Genomic DNA, 19,668 nt, shown 5'->3' with positions numbered 1-19,668 from the left:
TGTTCCTGCACTGCTCTCTCTCTCTCTGTTACTTTAATATTGCATTTTAACTATATAAGATCAACTGCACATGAAATGCTTCCTCATAAGTCATAAGTCATACCCCCAGTTTTCACTGAGAACAAAGACAATAGTTTTATGGAAAAATTCATCTATCTTTTCACTTGAGTTCTTACCTATCGGAATAAAGAGAGAAAAATATGTGAAAAAATATAAAATGATTTATTTATTGCTGGTTATTAACGAAGGGAGGGATATAGGAGAAATATAAATATGTTTATATATATATATATATATTGACACGTGATTTAGATTTAGCGGTCTACCCGATCCGAAACCAAGGTGAAAAGGTTTGTATCAATTGACAGAGTTTCTTTTGAGCTTATTCTAATTAATAAAAAATATGCCTAGGGTTTTGGGTGTTTTTGGGATGCTTGGGGTGCTTATAAATAGATAGTTATGGTTCTTAGTCGGATGACATGATTGTAACTCTCTGAATCAGTATAATAAAATCTCTCCGGTTCTTGTCCGTTGACGTAGGTTGACACACCGTCACCGAACACATAAAACCTCTGTGTTTTTTATTTTCTTTCTTTCTCGTTTTTCACATAACAAGTGATATCAGAGCCATATCTGATTGATTGAAGATGTCCTCGTATAAGTTTGATCTGGAGAAGTTTAATGGGTCGAATGACCTCACTCTCTGGAAGGTCAAGATGAAGGCACTTCTGGTTCAACAAGGACGTGCGACTGCGTTGAAGGGAGAAGACAAGTTTCCTAAAGACACGAAGGATGAGATAAATAAGGAGATTTTGGCAATAGCTCATTCCGCGATCTTGTTGTCAGTTACTGATGAGGTGTTATGAGAGGTTGTAGATCAGGCGACGGCTTTTGGGCTATGGAATAAACTGTGTAAGAAGTATCAGAATAACTCTCAAACGAACAGGCTATATCAGAAGCAACGTCTTTACACCATCCGGATGTCCGAAAGTACTCAGGTAAAGGATTTCAGTGATGGGAACGACGGCGGTATCCCAGTCCTTGGATAAACATGATGACAGGACAAATTTGTGGCCCCGTCGATTGGATCACATGGGTGAGCAAGGGTTATCTGTGTTGAGCATGTAGGGTTTATTTGGTAGGGATATGACAGGTAAAATTCAATTATATGAGGCTTGTGTAAAAGGGAAGCAACGCAGGGTAAGGTTTAGTACCAGTCGTCACACTTCAAAAGAAATTCTAGAGTATGTTCATTCATATTTATGGGGTCCATTTCCGGTGATATCCCAGGGCGGTTGTTCTTACTTTGTCACTTTCATAGATGATTATTCAAGAAAAGTCTGGTTATAATTTATGAAGACTAAAGATGAGGTGTTTGGGAAGTTCAAGGAGTGGAAGACTATGGTTGAAAAACGGACGGGTAAACAGGTCAAGTCTCTAAGAACTGATAATTGGTTGGAATTCTGCAACGCTCCATTTGATGATTTCTGCAAGAAAGAAGGTATAGTGAGGCACCGCACTTTACGGCACACACCACAGCAAAATGGTGTTGCAGAGCGAATGAACCAAATTCTCATGGCGCGTGCTAGGTGTATGCGCATATTTGCTGGCTTATCTAAGCAATTATAGGCTGAAACAGTTAACACTGCTAGCTATCTGGTTAATAGATCTCCACCAATTGCAATTGACATAAAGACTCCTCAAGAGGTATGGTCCGGTAAACCCTCTTATTACTTTAATCTAAGAATATATGAATGCCCTGCATACGCTCATGCGAATGATGGTAAGCTGGAGCCGAGGGCGGTAAAATGCATATTTCTAGGATATATAACATGAGTCAAAGGTTATCGACTGTGGTGTACAAAAGGTAACAATCTTGATAAATTTTTTATTAACAGAGATGTAACATTTGATGAATCTGTTATGCTTGATCAGAGTAGAGGTTGTGAAAGTATTGCCGGTACAAAAGATTGTGGTGCTGACCAGAGGGTGACGTTTGAGACTCTTGACAGAGTTGTGTTAGAGGAAGAGCAGCATGATAATACTATTGATCAATCCGATCAACCATATTAGTCAAAACCTCAAGGAAAACCGGTTGAGGAGGAAGCTAATGAGGCTGGTATTGGGGTTGAAGAATCCATAGCAGCAAGAAAGGGAAAGAGAAATATTCAGGAACCATCTAGGTTTGCAGGATGTGTCAATACATGTGACAAGAATTATGTGGCTTATGCATTGGCGGTTGGTGATGATCTTGGCTATGATGAGCCAAAGACATATAACGAAGATGTGGCGAGTAAAGATGCAGAAACTTGGATTATAACAATAAATGAAGAGATGCAGTCTCTTAAAAAGAACAAGACTTGGGATCTTGTTGCACTACCAAAATGGGTGAAGCCAATGGGATGCGAGTGGGTCTTTAAAAGAAAGTAGGGAATTCCTAGTGTTGAACCTGCTAGGTTCAAAGTGAGACTGGTGGCAAAAGAGTTCTCACAGAAAGAAGGAATCGATTACCATGACGTCTTTTCTCTTGTGGTGAAACACAAAACCATCAGGTTCTTTTGGCAATGGTGGGTGCTTTTGATCTCGAGTTGGAGCAGTTTGATGTACAAACAACATTCATTCAAAGTAATCTAGAAGAACGAATTTACATGTTTCAACCAGAGGGGTTCGACAGTTCTAAAGGGGACCAGGTATGCTTTTTAAATAAATCTTTGTATGGCTTGAAGCAGTGTACGAGGAAGTGGTGTAAGAGATTTGATTTTTTCATGGTGTCTAATGGTTATACTCGTAATCAGTTTGATAACTGTGTTTACTCGAAGAAAGTTTCTAGTGATTCCTTTGTGTATATGCTGTTGTATGTGGATGATATGTTAATTGTAGCTAAAAACATGGTTGTAATTAATGACTTGAAGGCTCTACTAAAGAGTGAGTTTGAGATGAAGGATTTGGGTGCGACAAAGAAAATATTGGGTATGGAGATCTGGCATGATAGAGAAGCAAGACGGCTATGGGTTTCTCAAGAAAAGTATATTGAAAAAGTTTTGCAGGCACTCTGTTGATCAGTCCAAACCGGTAAGTACTCATTTGGCGGCACATTTTAAACTTGATCGAAGCACTATACCGACTACAGATGAAGAGGTTAGCTACATGAAGACGGTTCCATATTCAAGTGCAGTTGGAAGTTTTATGTATGCGATGGTATGTACGAGACCGGATCTCGCTTATGCGGTTAGCGTGGTGAGCAGGTTTATGTCTAATCCGGGTAAAACTCATTGGGAGCTGTAAAGTGGATCTTGCGATATTTGAAAGGAGCATATGATATTTCTCTGGTGTATGATGATAAAGACCATGGTGATTGTCTGGTTGGCTATGCAGACTCTGATTACGGGGTGACTTGGTGAAACGAAGATCACTGACTTGCTTTATCTTCACTCTGTTTGGATGTGTAGTCAATTGGAAGTCTACTTTACAACCTACGGTTGCACTATCGTCGACGACTGTGGCGGAATACATGCCAATGGCTGAAGTTATTAAGGATGATATCTTGTTACATGGTCTGGTGCAGAGTTTGGGTTTGAAGATGAAGAAACCGGTGTTATTCTATGATAGTCAGAGTGCTTTGAGTTTAGCTAAAAATTCAATGTATCATAAAGAACCAAGCATATTAATGTAAGATTGAATTTTATCCGTGATGTTCTGGAGGAAGACAGGTTTTCTATTCTGAAAAATAGCTATAGAACACAATCTAGCTGATATGTTGACAAATGCGCTACCGACAGAGAAGTTCGAGCACTACTTAAACTTGGTGAATATTTGCAGTGGGTAAAGTCCTCTTGGGGCATCTGGCAAGAAGGAGACAACTAAGAGATACTGAAGAACCTTTGGTGGTTGGAGAAACTCCAAGTCAAGGTGGAGATTGTTGAATCATGACTTGGATTTAGCGGTCTACCCAACCCGAAACCAAAGCAAAAAGGTTGTATCAATTGGCAGGGTTCCTTTTGAGCTTATCCTAATTAATAACAAATAAGCCTAGGGTTTAGGGTGTTTTGGGGTGCTTATAAATAGATAGTTATGGTTCATAGTCGGATGATATGATTGTAACTCTCTGAATCGGTATAATAAAATCTCTCTGGTTCCTGCCCGTGGACGTAGGTTAACACACTGTCACCGAATCACCAAATCTACTATGAATACTAGCATTAGCTAGAATAGGAAAGTAATGGTATCATTTAATAACTTGGTATAGCTAAGGAGGAGATATCGAATTAAATAGGCTATTTAACTAACAATCAACAGGGTTTAGTACGAAGGGGAAACAAGTGAAAACTCCCATGATTTATCTTGTTGCACTCAAATTTACAAAAATATTTGTTGTAACAATTAAACTTCCCTCCTCACAATTGCATCATTGTTCGTCCTCGAACAACCCCGATTAGGTTTGGGAGGGGCTGCAGTCAAACCAAACAACAATTATAAATATTCAATATCTAAGAAATTCAACAACTAAGACTTGATGCGATAGAATTCCATTTTCTACATTGCGAAAATATCTTTGTGGCTCGGATAGGGGCTGCAATCAGTCTTTAACACAAATAGGTAGAAAGAAATTGAAGATTAAATGAGAAAATAAAATAAAATAAATTATTTCCAAAACTCTAGAAGCAATCAGACACAAATCTAAGTCGATCTATGAAAAAAAGAAACATATACCTGCCGTTCTTTAACATCAACTTGAATGCTATCTTGCTTTGCTCGGCAAGGAGTCACAAAAGAGTTTGTTGAATTCATTCTACAGTATTTGATATCTTCTCAGATACAGGAAAAACTTCCTCCAAGATGTAGTTTTGGGGAAATGCCTATAAGCAAAGCAAGATAGCATTCAAGAGAAATTTCATCATACTAATCCTCATAGTAGAATTGTCTGAATTGTTCAAAAGAAGCCCCAAAGTAGTACTTGTTTGTTCTGTGATTTTTGCTGTTAAAAGATCATGCACAATTAAGGGTCTTCAAACTAAGGATTTTATCAATCCAACTGGAACTGTTTGTGCTATTCCTGCAAATATGGCATGTAACTCACAAAATATGGCCCAATAGTCATCTATCATGCTGAGATAAGAACAACCTGTACAGAATTCATAAGTTCATAATACCTACCATTGTACTAATTTCCCTTGATAGAAATCTATAAACTGGGTTATGAGTGAAATTCTGGCTTTCTCAGAATTTAAGGAGAACAAATGAGAACTCATGTCTTCATACAAAATATTACACACAAAAGCTGATTATCATCTTCTCCATCAGTTGTGGCAACCTCATGAGAAAACTTGATCTATTTTCCAATTTAGAAAATTCAATCAACCAGGGTAAGAGAAAGATAATTATGTCTAAAGGATAGTGTTAATTTCTGTAGGTAAAACCCCATCCTCAAGAATCGATGAATAAGTTATAGCATTATCCAAGAAAAGGTCAATAATGCATATGATACAAAACATTGTTAGGAATAGCAGTATTCACACTTCTCGAATAACTTATTTGGGCCACCTTCACCAAATATTTTAGTTTATGTTACGATAATATAAAATAAACAAAATAATAAGAATTTCATTACACCATTCAAGTTAAAAGTGCTAGGCTAAGCTCTTTTGTGTTCTCAATTATATTTCTGCAAAAAAAAAAAAACATCATATCAACAATTATTTTTCTTTTAAAACATTATATAAAAAACCTAGTCTCCAATACCCATTTTACGTTCAAATTTGTTATTGTTCTCAAAATACTTGAAACAAAAAAAACAAATAAAAAAAACTTAGTCTTTGCACAAAACTGGATACTGCAACTAATATGGTTACTTCCAAACAAAAGATATAACAGAATCGAGTAATGAGCAAATAGATTTTATTTCTTGATCCTCATAAAAATAGATATTGCAGGTAATATACTTAACTTTAGTGCTAAATGAAGTTTGAAAACACTGCAAATAAACCCATTCTATATCAAGATCCCTTTCATTCGCATTATATTCTATAGTATATTGAGAGCACAGAACCACATATTCAAAACACAACATCATCGATAGATTGATTAAACAACAGTAACAAACCAAATATCCCAATTTCACGCCCTCACGTATCTTTCAAAATAAGGAGTGCTATCATTGTCTCCATCTTCTTTATCCCCCTCTCAACCTCAATTGACAAAACACATAAGAAAATCAACAAGCATAGCTTAACAAAACAACAAGATTATGTCACAAAAATAACACAACATAGCAATCCCTTGATTTACTCTACCACCATGGCACTGGTCATCCTCCCAAAACGTAATGAAAAGTTAAAAAAAGACACAAGATGTCATAAAAGTTAAGAATTTATAAAGTAAAAAGAAACCCACCATTCTTCCATGAAAATCCCTTCAATTTCACAAGCACGAAAATACCGGAAAAGCAACCTGAGCTACTATAAAGGCAATGCCCAGAATGTTCTTAGACATTTTCACTCCTAATATTTAAAATTACTAAAGAAAAGGAAGTGGACGTTTAGTACACAATAGAATACCTAGGTTTTTATCTCTTGTCGATCTTTTGAGCACAGTGTCGCGGCTTGGAAGATTTACACCAGCAATCACTCGAAGAATGACGACCGTCCAACCGCGTCGGCGAGGGAAGGTAGCCACGGTCGTTCTTGGCCTAACTCGAAGCGGAGAGCATCTTCTGTGGATCGGAGATCGATATAGGGCGATAGGAGATTAATTTTGGGATAATATGAGGTCGAAATGTAAATTTATCTAACTCATTTGTTGTATGTATGTGGATATTTATGGTAGAAGCGTTAACACACTTTTCAATTTTTATTTTATTTTTGATTTTTTCTAAATATATATATATATTTTTTTAATTGCAATATTATAAATATAATATTGATTTTTGTTGCGACTTGAATTGTATAACAAATAAATATACAACCATATTTTGTGTAAATATTATGGATAGTTTACTGAAACAAATAATTTTTATATTTTGAATTTTATAAAAATTTAATATAAAATGTTCTTCTTTTAATAATTATAATATTACTCTTTTTGTTACGGGTTGAATTACGTAACAAATATATTTAGCACGAAATTCCGTCCGATATGTAGTTGTTACAGATAACTAATCGAAACAAATAAAAAAAAATTTGTTGACCAGCATTAAAATTTTTTGAACCGACAAATTTCGTAACAAAAATATCTTTTTGTGACGGATTTATTGTTACGACCAATTTACCTGCTACAAAAAGTCATTTTTTTTGTAGTGTGTGTATCATTGTCGGATTACTAAGCTTGAAAATTTGTGCCCGAACAGATGTAATTATTTTTAGATTAGAAATATGATATATATAGTGAAGTTGTAACACCACAAAAAAATAAATACCTGTGTACTGTTATACACGTACATGCTTTGTATGCAATAATGTGGATGCAGTTAAAGTAGAACGCATAATGTAATCTTATTCGATAATTGTGCGGCTGGCTTATGTCCTCAAAATTCAATGTTTACTTGCCTATATATATCTAGGTAATATGTATTGGATGGAAAAAGAATATATATACATATCCCCACTCATTTATCTCTCTCCATATCTATCTATTTCTCTCTCATTTATTTTTATATATCAACATCACCGTTACATAAACTATACAAATATACATATATATATATAATACTTTACACATACATATATTTATATATTCCCACACACGATTGCACACATACATCTATATATATACCCATTACACACACATATATATATATTATATACAATATATAAAATAGTGGTTAGCGGTAAAAATAATTAATATTTCTATTGGCTAATCCTATATTAATATTACAAAATGTTATTAGCATGATTATGTATTTTAATTTTCGCAAGGTAATATTTTATATTTTATCTGTTTATTATGTCTAACCTTGCCAACGGGAATTTCTCCCTCTCATCATTTCTGACCAAACTTATATGGTATGGACTCGCGATGTTAAAATACATCTAGCATCAATGGGCTTGGAAAAATACCATTGCCCGGGATAAAAACTCTCCGAGCCAAGATCGTGCAAAGGCCATGATCTTTTTGTGCCATCACATCGATGAGGCATTGAAAATGCAGTATGTCACGCTGGAATCCCCGCTTGAATTGTGGGAGAGATTGAAAGAAAGATATGATCATTTGAGGCTGACATTGTTGCCAAGGGCATGAAGCGAATGGCAAAGCCTACGGCTTCAGGACTTTAAAATAGTCCAAGAATATAATTCTGCCATGTTTAAAATAACATCACAGCTGCGCCACTGTGGCGAAAAGAAATCTGAATCTGATATGATGGAGAAAACTTTCTCCACTTTTCATGCCTCTAACATGGTTTTGCAGCAGCAGTATCACGAAAGAGGCTTCCAGAAATATTCTGAGCTGATCACATGTCTTTTGCTGGCCGAACAAAATAATGAATTGCTGTTGAAAAATCACGAATCTCGGCCGATATGTGCAAATCCATTTCCAGAGGAAAATGCAATACAACCGGCAAATCCGGTGCATGGTCGTGGGCAAGTCAGAAATCAGTGAATTGATCGCGATCAAAATCAGAATCGCGGACGGGGCCGCGCAAATGCATACAATCACAATAATTATCAAAACAGGCCCCGATATGTGCCAAATTGGCATTATAATGACAGAAGGCCGTACAGACCTTAACAGAGGTTCAACACCGGGAGAAACAGAAACAATGACGAGGAATACACCCGGTGTGGAATCAAAGGCCATTGGGCCTATGTTTGTCGCACAGCCAGTCACTTGGCTGAACTGTATCGGGCCTCAAAAGGAAGGCAGGGAAGAGTTGCTGCCGAAACAAACCACGCTGCCCACGATGACACATTTGACGATGTGATGAATAAAAATATCACGCACTTGGATACCGATGATCTGCTTGACATAGCTGATGATGTTAAATAATAAAATATTGTTGTATCTCTTTTGTTATTTTGATGTTTTTTGCCCCTTTTTTTGTATTACCCCTTATAATATAAGTCTATTTTGATTATGTTACTACTACATGTCTTTTATTATTTTACCTTCTTGCAAATATATGGATGCCAAATATTTTGGAGCCGATAACAATATATGCCTTATCGAGAGTGCTACGACTCAGAACATTTTGAAAAATAAATGTTATTTCTCCCACCTCAATATGGGAAAGACCATTATTGTTACTATCAGTGGTGCATCGAAAATGATTGAAGGCTTAGGAAAAACTACTGTATTTCTCCCAAAAGGGATAAAAATGGCAATTGAAAATGCCTTGTTCTCGAGCAAAGCTCGAAGAAATTTACTGAGCTTCAGTGATATTCGGAAAAATGGGTATCATATTGAAACATTAAATGAGGCAGAAAATGAGTATCTCCTGATAACTCAGATTGTGAATGATAAAAAAATTGTGAAAGAAAAATTGCCATAATTTTCTTCCGGCTTATATTACTAAAAAACCAGTGCCGTTGAAACATATCACTTAGTAGACCAAATTGCTACTAGCGAATTTAAAACTTGGTACGATCGACTTGGGCATCCTAACAATATAATGCTGAGGCGAATTGTTGAAAATTCAAATAACCACTCATTGAAAAAAAAAATTATTTTGAGTCCGAATGAATTTTTTTTTTTTGCAGTCTATTCCCAAGGGAAGTTAATAATCAAGCCATCTCCAACAAAGGTTGGATTTGAATCCCCAACTTTTCTAGAAAGAATTCAAGGTGATATTTGTGGACCAATAGATCCACCGTGTGGACCCTTCAAGTACTTTATGGTACTATTTGAGGCGTCAACGCAATGGCCACACGTATGTCTGTTATCTACTCGCAATCTAGCTTTCGCTAGACTACTTGCATAAATAATTAAATTGCGAGCACAATTTCCAGATCACCCGATAAAGAAAATACGTCTAGATAATGCTGAAGAGTATTCGTCACATACATTTGATTATTACTGCATGTCAATTGGGATTACTCTGGAATATCTTGTTACCCATGTACATACGCAAAATGACCTCGCTGAATCTCTTATCAAAATATTGCAATTAATTGCTAGACCATTGTTAATAAGGTCTAAACTTCCCGTATCATGTTGGGGACATGCTATATTGCATGCAGCAGCCCTCGTGAAAATAAAGCCGACAAGTTATCACTGTTATTCCCCTACTCAATTGGTTTTTGGAAAAGTATCAAATATATCTCGTCTGCGAATATTTGGGTGTGTTGTTTATGTTCCAATTGCGCTACCTCAACGCACGAAAATGGAACCTCAAAGAAGGTTGGGTATATATGTCGATTATGAATCACCCTCGATCACAAAATATCTTGAACCAACAACGGGTGATTTATTTACTGCGAGGTTTGCAGACTATCATTTTGACGAATCACATTTCCCGACATTAGGGGGAGACAATAATCTACTAAAAAAAGAAATTTCATGGAAAATACCACTTGAATTTGATCATCGTACGAAACATAGTGAACTTGAAGTTTAAAGAATTGTGCATTTGTAGAAAATTACAAATCAATTGCCTGATTGTTTTAATGATGCTGCCAGAGTTACGAAATCATATATTGCAGCATCAAATACACCAGCTAAAATATATATCCCAGAAGGGAAGGTGCCGAGTGCTAATGAGCATATTGCCCACGTAAAACGTGGCAGGCCGTTGGGTTCCAAGGACAAGAATCCACGAAAGAAGAAAATTGTAAATACTGGTGAAAAGATCAACAATGATCAGATTCTTGAAAAGGTCAGTACAACCCCTGAAGAGGTTGATACTAAAAATTTAGATGAAAGTGATGATAAAGTTATTGAATCTTCTGTTAATTATACCGCCAATGGAAAATATTGGAACAGAAAGAAAACAAATATTGATCATGCATTTGCATATTCTGTAGCACTCGATATAATGAAAGATGACGAGGATTATGAACCAAAATCAGTTGATGAATGTCGGCAAAGAGATGATTGGGCAAAATGGAAAGACGCAATTAAGTCTGAATTGGACTAATTGAATAAATGACAAGTATTCGGACCCATAGTCCAAACACCTGAAAATGTGAAACATGTTGACTACATATGGGTGTTTGTAAGAAAAAGAAATGAAAATAATGATATCACAAGATATAAAGCAAGACATGTAGCCCAGGGTTTTTCCTAGAGACCGGGTATTGATTTTGAAGAAACATATTCGCCGGTCATGGATGGAATAACATTCAAGTATCTGGTGAGCCTGACAGTACACAATAATCTTGATATGCGATTAATGGATGTAGTTACTGCATATCTTTATGGCTCCTTAGACAATGACGTCTACATGAAAATACCAGAAGGGATTAACATACCTGAATCATTCAAATCAAAGCCAAAAGAATCATATTCCATCAAATTACAAAAATCTTTGTATGGGCTCAAGCAATCGGGCCGAATGTGGTACAATCGTCTCAGCGAAAGCTTAACAAAAGAAGGTTACATAAATGACCCTATTTGTCCATGTGTTTTCATAAAGAAAAATGGGTCAGGATTCGTAATTATTGCTGTATATGTCGATGATCTCAATTTAGTTAGAACTCCTGATGAAATCCAGAAAGCTATCGAATATCTGAAAAAAGAGTTTGAGATCAAAGATTTTGGAAAAATCAAATTTTTCCTTGGTTTGCAAATTGAGCACTTGAAAAATGGAATCTTTATCCACCAATCAAATTATACCAAAAGGGTACTAAAACAATTTCTGATGGATAAGTCACATCCGCTAAGTACCCCAATGATCGTCAAGGCACTCGATCCAATAAAGGATCCATTTAGACCAAAAAGAGGAAAGTGAAGAAAAACTTGGCCCAGAAGTGTCATATATGAGTGCTATAGGCGCATTGATGTATCTTGCTAACAGCACCCGACCTGATATATCAATTGGTGTAAACTTATTGGTAAGATTGAGCTCATCGCCTACTCGATGACATTGGAATGGGATTAAACACATTTTTCGCTATCTCCAAGGAACAATTGATCTCGGGTTATTTTACTCGAAAGATTCTCGACATGAATTGATTCTCGACATGAATTGATTGAATTTGTCAATGCATGATATTTATCGGATCCTCATAAAGCCAAGTCGCAAACTGACTATATATTTACTTGTGGCGAAACTGTGATCTTTTGGAACTCATACATTAACTACCATTTCTTCAAATCATGCTGAAATATTGGCAATACACGAAGCTAGTCGATAATTTGTTTGGTTGAGGTCAATGACTCAACATATTCTGAAAAATTGTAGGTTAATACTTGACGATAAAATTTTCCCAACTACATTATATGAAGATAATACGGCTTGTATAGCTCAATTGAAAATGGGTTACATTAAAGGAGATAAAACGAAACACATTTCACCAAAAAAAATTTCACTCATAATCTTCAGCAGAATGGTGAAATTGATGTGAAACAAATTCGATCCGATAATAAATTGGCGGATATATTAACCAAGGCATTGCCGACGGCAACATTTGAAAAATTGGTGAAGAAAATTAGGATGCGTCGGTTAAGGGATCTCAAATAATGCTCAGATCATGGGGAGCAAATTGATACAAGAATGTTGTACTATTTTTCCTTCACTAGGATTTTTTGTCCCACTGGATTTTTTCCTATTAAGGTTTTAACGAGACACATTCTTTTATAATAGTATCCAAGAGGAAGTGTTATACACGTACATGTTTTATACACAATAATGTAGATGCAGTTAAAGTAGAACGCGTAATGTAATCTTATTCGATAATTGTGTGGCTAGCTTATGTCCTCAAAATTCAATGTTTACTTGCATATATATATATATATATAGGTAATATGTACCGGATGGAAAAAGAATATATATACATATCCCCACTCATTTATCTCTCCCCCTCTCTATCTATTTCTCTCTCATTTATTTTTATATATCAACCTCACCATTACATAAACTATACAAACATATATATATAATACTTTACACATACATATATTTATATATATATATATATATATTCACACGCACGATTGCATACATACATATATATACCCATTACATATATATATTATATATACAATATATAAAATAGTAATTAGCAGTAAAAATAATTAATATTTATATTGACTAATTCTATATTAATATTACAAAATGTACTATTCTGGGTGTATAATTATTATAGACACTGTTTCTGATTGCTGACGATTGACTTTGAGTATTGGCTACCATATACATATTAATTAGGGTGGTAGGTTATCCATTAAATTTTACGAACAAAACTTGATGCATGTCTAAGAATAATATTAATATTGCATTGCAAATTTCAAAACCCCTTTTTGTTTCTTCTGCCAACTTGCTGACATAAATATAAATTATATGCATATTTATTCAGTATACGTATGATCATGATGAGATGAGAGAATCTTGAGTTTGTGAATTAGGATGCTCAAGAACAATTTTGAATATATTATATCAAAGTAAAATGAAACCAAGTGGGATATATATATATATATATATATATATGTGGTTGGGTTGGGTTGGGTTGGTGGATGGGAATATTCAACACATACATATGCTTAATTGTTGTAACTGATAAAATTAGGGCTATGCTCAGACAACATACTTTCATTTATTTGGTATTATTTATTTTTTAAAAAATATCACATCAAATATATTTTTCTCTTACAAAATATCAAATCAAATACTTCTTCCGTCTTATAACAAAGTATTCATTTTTTTATTTTAGTCCGTCACATAACAAAGTATCCATTTTCTTTTTTTAGTAACTGTACTATCTACTTAACATTACAATCACACATACTAATAAGGTTATTTTAGTCATTTCTGCTTTATTCCTACTATATCCCAATATAATAGTAATATTTCTAAAACTACGTACAAAAAACAAATAGATATTTACTTATGAGACGAAGAAAGTACTAATTTTTTACTTTTTCCAAACTTTCAAATTTCCAAAAATCCCCATCTAAACAAACCCTAGATTTGCGAGGATGATAAATCATTGAGATAAAAAAGGTGACCACAAAACCATTTCACCAATTGATGAAATAGAAAAAGGTGGAAAAATAAGTTAAAAAAGAAGTAGAAGTGATATATATATATATATATATATATGTTGAAAAGATATGATAGGTTGGAGAGGGAACGGGGATGAGTGGGAAAGGAGTAACCTTATTGAAATTGAAATTGAATTAATTCTCAAGTGGGCAAGTTGCAAAAAAAGGAAGCAGCTGATTCAGCCATGCACTTCTGCAATTAACACTCTCATATATATATATATAATATATATATATGTGGGTATGTATTGATCGATATATCTTGGGTTTTGTCCTTTTATTTCTTTACAGCAATGGCCATGAAGCATCCATTATTATTGGAAGAAATGGAAACCAAAGTACGTTAGTGGTACGGGTCGTATATAGCAATTGCATATTCTTGTGCATGCATTACTAAAGTATTTCTTCCGTTCAATTTCTATTGTCCTAAAGTATATTTGTACGATTTTTTAGGTGATTGTCTTTTTGTTATGAATGGACAAATTTGTCCTCAAGTGTATGGTAGAGATTAAAAGTAATAAATGAATTAACGATAAAAATGTAAAATTTGTGTTTAAAAAAAAAAGAAATAGAACAATAGTTGTTGGACGTCCCACGTAGGAAAGTAAAACATTAGTTTGTGGACGAAAATAGTATTAAGCTTAACCGCCAAGGTAAAACACTACGTACAGTTTGCTAAATAAGTGGGGTTACTGTACAGTTAGTAATTAGTTATTTATTAATGATAAATTAAATTAAAAGTTGTGCTTTGTCTTGAGGTTTCTAGTCCCATCCTCCACTACTACTACTATTATTATTATTATTATTATTATGGCGGCTTTTATGCTGAATTTAATTGTACTGAATAACACATGATGTATTGTTTGATAGCATATTGTATTACTATATACAGAACACAATATATGTTAATATAATACAAATTCATCATATGAAAAAAAAATACATATCATAGTCTCAATAGCATATCGTGTGCTGTACACCAGACAATACTATTACAGACAGCACATTATATATATATATATAGTACAAATACAACACATGAACTAATAGTACATGTTATAGTCTCATACCGCACATACAATAATTAATTTTAGCGCATTACATACTTTTATACAACATACTTCTTATTATAACAAAATAGCACATACCTTTGTTATACACAGTATGTACTTTATGTAATAATAATATGTGTTGTTTATCCATAACGTGTGATAGAGTTGAAAAATCAGCATCTCAATCCTCCCCGACTGTTAATATTGCGTGTCTTTATTAATTAAAAAAAAAAGTGATGATTGGATTGTGAAAGGTGGAATTGGAATCTATCATATTGGACTCATATTTCTATCGAGCCAGTAATTAATTATTCACACAAACGTAATTGTACATGATCAATGATCATGCATATGATGTTATGCGATATACACACATAACTTTGTCTGCACTTTGCTTGCCGCAAGTGTTTGTCGTGTGCACTTTGTAAATATATATATATATATATATATATACTCCCTCCGTCCCAGATATCGGTAAACACGGTATTTTAGAAGGAGTGTAATTAGTAGATAATTAAGAATGTATTAATGAAAATAATTATTTTATAATATAAATAATTATAAATTAAGATTAAGATAACTAATTAATTTAATTAAAATTTTAAAAAATAAAATTTAAAAATTTAAAATGAAATTAAAATGTGTAATTATTTTCCAAAAAAAGAAAGTGACATGATATGTGAGACGGGACAACGTGGACATGTTATCTGGGACGGAGGGAATAATATTTTAATTAATATATATAATAGCAAAAATAATTCATTTGTTTGACCAAGTGGCGATATCTGCAGCAGGCCGTTCTAGATCTAATCGCCCCATCTATATATATATATATATGCCGAATATAATTTTTAATCTTTATCATATACAGAGCAAAGCGCCGGTTATGATGATTATCCCAAATTATTGTAATATTCATTCTTAACGGGTAACACCTTGTCTACTAAAATTGCATAACCGAATAAAAACTCAAAAAAAAAATTGTTAAATTGCACAAAATTTATATGTGATTTTACGAAATTGCGTCAAATTTTATATTTTTAAAATTGTGTTAAACTCTCTTGCGTCAATTGTTCGTACTTTTAAAATTGCGTCAAATCTTTGTAGTTTTAAAATTGCATCAAACTCTCTTGCGTCAAATCTTTGTACTTTTAAAATTGGGTGAAACTCTCTTGTAATTTCATAAATTCTGGCTCTAACCCTTGGGCGGTCCTTATTTAGCAATATTAATGAGTATGTTTGTTTGAAGGTTGGATTTTGGATTGAGATTTGAATACTAAAAAATTTGAATTTGAATAGTTGTATTATGTGATATAAATAAGAATTGATGTGATGTTTTTAATGTAAAATTAATTTTTAGTATAATATAAAAAATAAAAAATAAATATTTGATTTGATTTTTTTGGAGGGAAAATTTGTGGAAATAGTACAAATCCCATAAAATCCCTCAAACAAACACACACGCTCAGATTGCGAATAAATTTTAAAATTTTAATTTTTGAATCCCTAAAATTATAAATATATTTATTTTTATATTTAGCTTTTTAGGGATTTAGAAATTGAGATTCTAAAATTTATTCACATATTAGATGCATTTAGGTCAAATACAGTTAAATAAAAACTGCCGAGAGGGTTAGATGCAGAGTTTATAAATCACAAGGAAGTTTGACGCAGTTTTAAAAGTATAAGAAATTTAGAGCAATTTTGTGAAACAATTTTGTGCAATTTAGCCTAAATATATAATATAATATGAAAATTGAAATGATTGATCCTTAATCAATTAATTAATCGATGCATGCATGTATGTTTTCAAGTTGCCATATCTTAATCTCCCCATCGAAGCTTCCACTAAAAACTGTCACGACGCCACCTCCACCTCCGCCGGCGGCCAGCGACCTTACCGGCGTCCGGTGGCCATCCAGCACCGCCACGCACCAGTAACTGCGTCCATCAACCCCTCTCTGCCACATCCTCACCGTCCGATCAGCCGACCCACTCAACAGCAAACAATCCTGGCCGTCGATCAAGCACAAGCATAGAATTGCCTTTGCATGACCCCTCAACGCGCCGGTCACCGCCATGTGATGCGCACTGTCTTCTCTCTCCCACACCAAAATGGACCGGTCGCACGAACCGGAGAACAAAACCGAACCGTCCCGGCTCAGCGCCAATGCGTTCACCGCCGATTTATGCTTCTCCAGAGTGGCGATGGCGCCGTACGTTTTCCCGGCCTCTCTTTTCCAGACTTTGATCCTCCGATCGGCAGAGGCTGTGTAAATCACTAACCCATCTTCCGACACTGCCACAGCATTTATTGCATCGTAGTGTGCTTTGTTAATGGATTCCAGGCATCGGAAACTCCGGGGTTCCCAGAATTTGATGCTTTTGTCCCACGATATCGATAATACAGCAGATGAGTACTTTTCATGATATGCTGCAACTGCAAGGCCCGAAACGGCGTCGTAGTGCTCTATGGAGAGCTTCTTCTTATGCCGCCGGACAGTAATATAATTTCTGGGGAGGATGAATCTTCTCACACGATCTTCAAGCGTTGGCAGCGTGACCTCGAGCTTGTGCTTGTAATTGCCGTCTCGTTTCCAACCTCGGATTTTACCATCTTGATGCGCTGTGAACACCTTCCCGTCGATGAAGGCGATGGACTTGACGGTGGAGAATTTTGCGGTGCTGAATGCGTCGACTAGGGTACAAGACGTGATGTCGTAGACGTAGACTCGATCCCCCGAGGCTGCGTAGAGGAGGAGATTATTATGAAGAGCGAGGAAATTGACGCGGCCGGCGAGCTTGATTGAGGTGTCGGAAATGGCGGAGGAGGCGTTTAGCGGGGCGAGAGGGGATTTTTGGAGAGAGGGGACGGAAGGGAGAGTGAGGAGAGAAGCGTTAGATTGGATGCTGCTGCTGCTGCTGCTGCTGCTACTGGGGGGTGATAACGTTGAATTTGAGTGTAGGGTTCGGGCATGAGAGGAGATGCTGCTGCTGCTGCAAGCGTCGGAGGATGGCCGGAATTTTGACGACGGAGAGCCGGCGGCGGTGGAGGAGGAGGAGGAGCAAGTCGACGACAGCCATGAGCAGAGCAGCTTCATTGGAATGGGCTGAAAGTCCAGAGTGGGAGAAGAAGAATATATATTTAAAGGAGGATATTAACTAAAAACCAGCCGTATGGAAGCATGAAAGTTGATGAATACAGTGCACGTTTGTCTTTTATTATTAATATATACTGTACTTATTAACGATGGGGAAACCAATGAGCAATGGGATCGAGGATAGAGACAGAAAGTCGCATATATATATATTGATAGATATAAATATATTTCTTCCACTAGGGCTGATTGATCTCTATCTGATCTTGATCTTGATCTTGATCTTGATCTACGATGTACAGCTTTTGGTGTGTGGATCCCACATCATATCATATCTTGAATGGCCTAGATTCATCCGCCAATTAAACAGAAAAGGACTAGCTAGTCGTAGGTGGTAATAATAACCCGCTCTTGTGACTTCTATTGCTTATAGGGAATGATAAGCATAGGAATTTATTAATCTTAAATTAATGATATTTTTTAATTCAATTTTTTATTTACTTAGTGACGTTATCATCCAAATGGGAGGATTCTAATTAAGGACATTAGCTTTGATTAATTATAAAAATTGTTCAAGATGAGGTTTATTTTTTATTATTATTATTTTTTTTTTCGATATTACATTCATCTGTAAAATATTTTTGTTAATACCAAAAGTACGACGATCGTTGTAACTTACCAAATCGTAATTTTGTTGCTCCTGTGACGAACCATGGCAACGACAATTCGGTTGCAGGGTATTAACGCTGAAAGTATAACAATTATAGCAACAATGGTCTGAATTGCCAAATCATAAACTTTTTTATTCGCAGCCGAATTGTAATGATACGGCCACAAATAGCTAAATTTATTATTGTTATAATCCGGATCATCTCGAAATTTTTAGGGTCCTGAGCAAAAAAACTCAAGTGTAGACCTTATAAATATATAATAAATATATTTTAAGATAATATCAGCGGAGATGGTGGGCAGACACAGACGTCAGCTAGACAAAAGGTTGAAGGCAACAGTCCGAAAATACCGATTAAGGAGAAGAAAATGGAAGGTAGAAACGAGCTATGCTTCACGGTAGTGACTAGAGGTTTGAAAAGCCAGAGAATTGGGGGTGAGAGAAAAGAAGAGAGGAGAAGGCAGATTTGGTCAAGTTGGGTGGGCGAGTGAAAATTTGACTTGTGATATAAAAAGATAGATAGATGTGGTTAAATAAGAAGAGACACAAAGATTGAAAAATATCTAATTTTAAAATTAAAATTTAATTAGATAATCATGAAAAAATAAGTAAAATGTTATATACATATCAGTATCGTCTCATAAATATGGATGGTTTTGTATAAAATCACGTATCACTTACGGTGATCAATTTTCAGCCACAAAATTCATTAATATTT

The 19,668-nt window shown here is 35.1% G+C and overlaps 2 protein-coding genes and 1 long non-coding RNA gene across 3 annotated transcripts; 1 reads left to right on the top strand and 2 right to left on the bottom strand.

The window, feature by feature from the left end:
- Positions 1 to 4,298: 4,298 nt before the first annotated feature.
- Positions 4,299 to 6,732, bottom strand: LOC127264049 (uncharacterized). The gene is made up of 4 exons (XR_007841591.1): positions 6,555 to 6,732; positions 4,955 to 5,053; positions 4,711 to 4,856; positions 4,299 to 4,448 (listed from the first exon to the last, which is right to left on the bottom strand). It is a non-coding gene; the product is annotated as an uncharacterized LOC127264049 (long non-coding RNA).
- Positions 6,733 to 8,292: 1,560 nt separating this feature from the next.
- On the top strand, positions 8,293 to 8,979 carry LOC127263963 (uncharacterized). The gene is made up of 2 exons (XM_051293286.1): positions 8,293 to 8,577; positions 8,725 to 8,979. The coding sequence occupies exons 1-2, from the start codon at positions 8,293 to 8,295 to the stop codon at positions 8,977 to 8,979; spliced, it is 540 nt and encodes a 179-aa protein (XP_051149243.1).
- Positions 8,980 to 16,918: 7,939 nt separating this feature from the next.
- LOC127264191 (protein JINGUBANG-like) lies at positions 16,919 to 18,455 on the bottom strand. The gene has a single exon (XM_051293642.1). It carries the CDS (start codon positions 18,281 to 18,283, stop codon positions 16,967 to 16,969), a length of 1,317 nt encoding a protein of 438 aa, XP_051149599.1. The 5' UTR covers positions 18,284 to 18,455; the 3' UTR covers positions 16,919 to 16,966.
- Positions 18,456 to 19,668: the final 1,213 nt, after the last annotated feature.

This window comes from Andrographis paniculata, unplaced genomic scaffold (genome assembly GCF_009805555.1).
Source record: "Andrographis paniculata isolate CXL003 unplaced genomic scaffold, ASM980555v1 Contig69END, whole genome shotgun sequence".
Classification (NCBI taxonomy): Eukaryota; Viridiplantae; Streptophyta; class Magnoliopsida; order Lamiales; family Acanthaceae; genus Andrographis; species Andrographis paniculata.
The sequence above is the reverse complement of the archived record's forward strand: the minus strand, read 5'-3'. Positions and strand labels throughout refer to the sequence as shown.

Excerpts from the sequence above, each read along its gene's own strand:
- LOC127263963 (XM_051293286.1), top strand. The coding sequence starts at position 8,293 with ATGTTTAAAATAACATCACAGCTGCGCCACTGTGGCGAAAAGAAATCT. Across the intron at positions 8,578-8,724 it reads CGGTGCATGGTCGTGGGCAA|AGGTTCAACACCGGGAGAAA; the intron begins GTCAGAAATCAG and ends AGACCTTAACAG.
- LOC127264191 (XM_051293642.1), bottom strand. The coding sequence starts at position 18,283 with ATGAAGCTGCTCTGCTCATGGCTGTCGTCGACTTGCTCCTCCTCCTCC.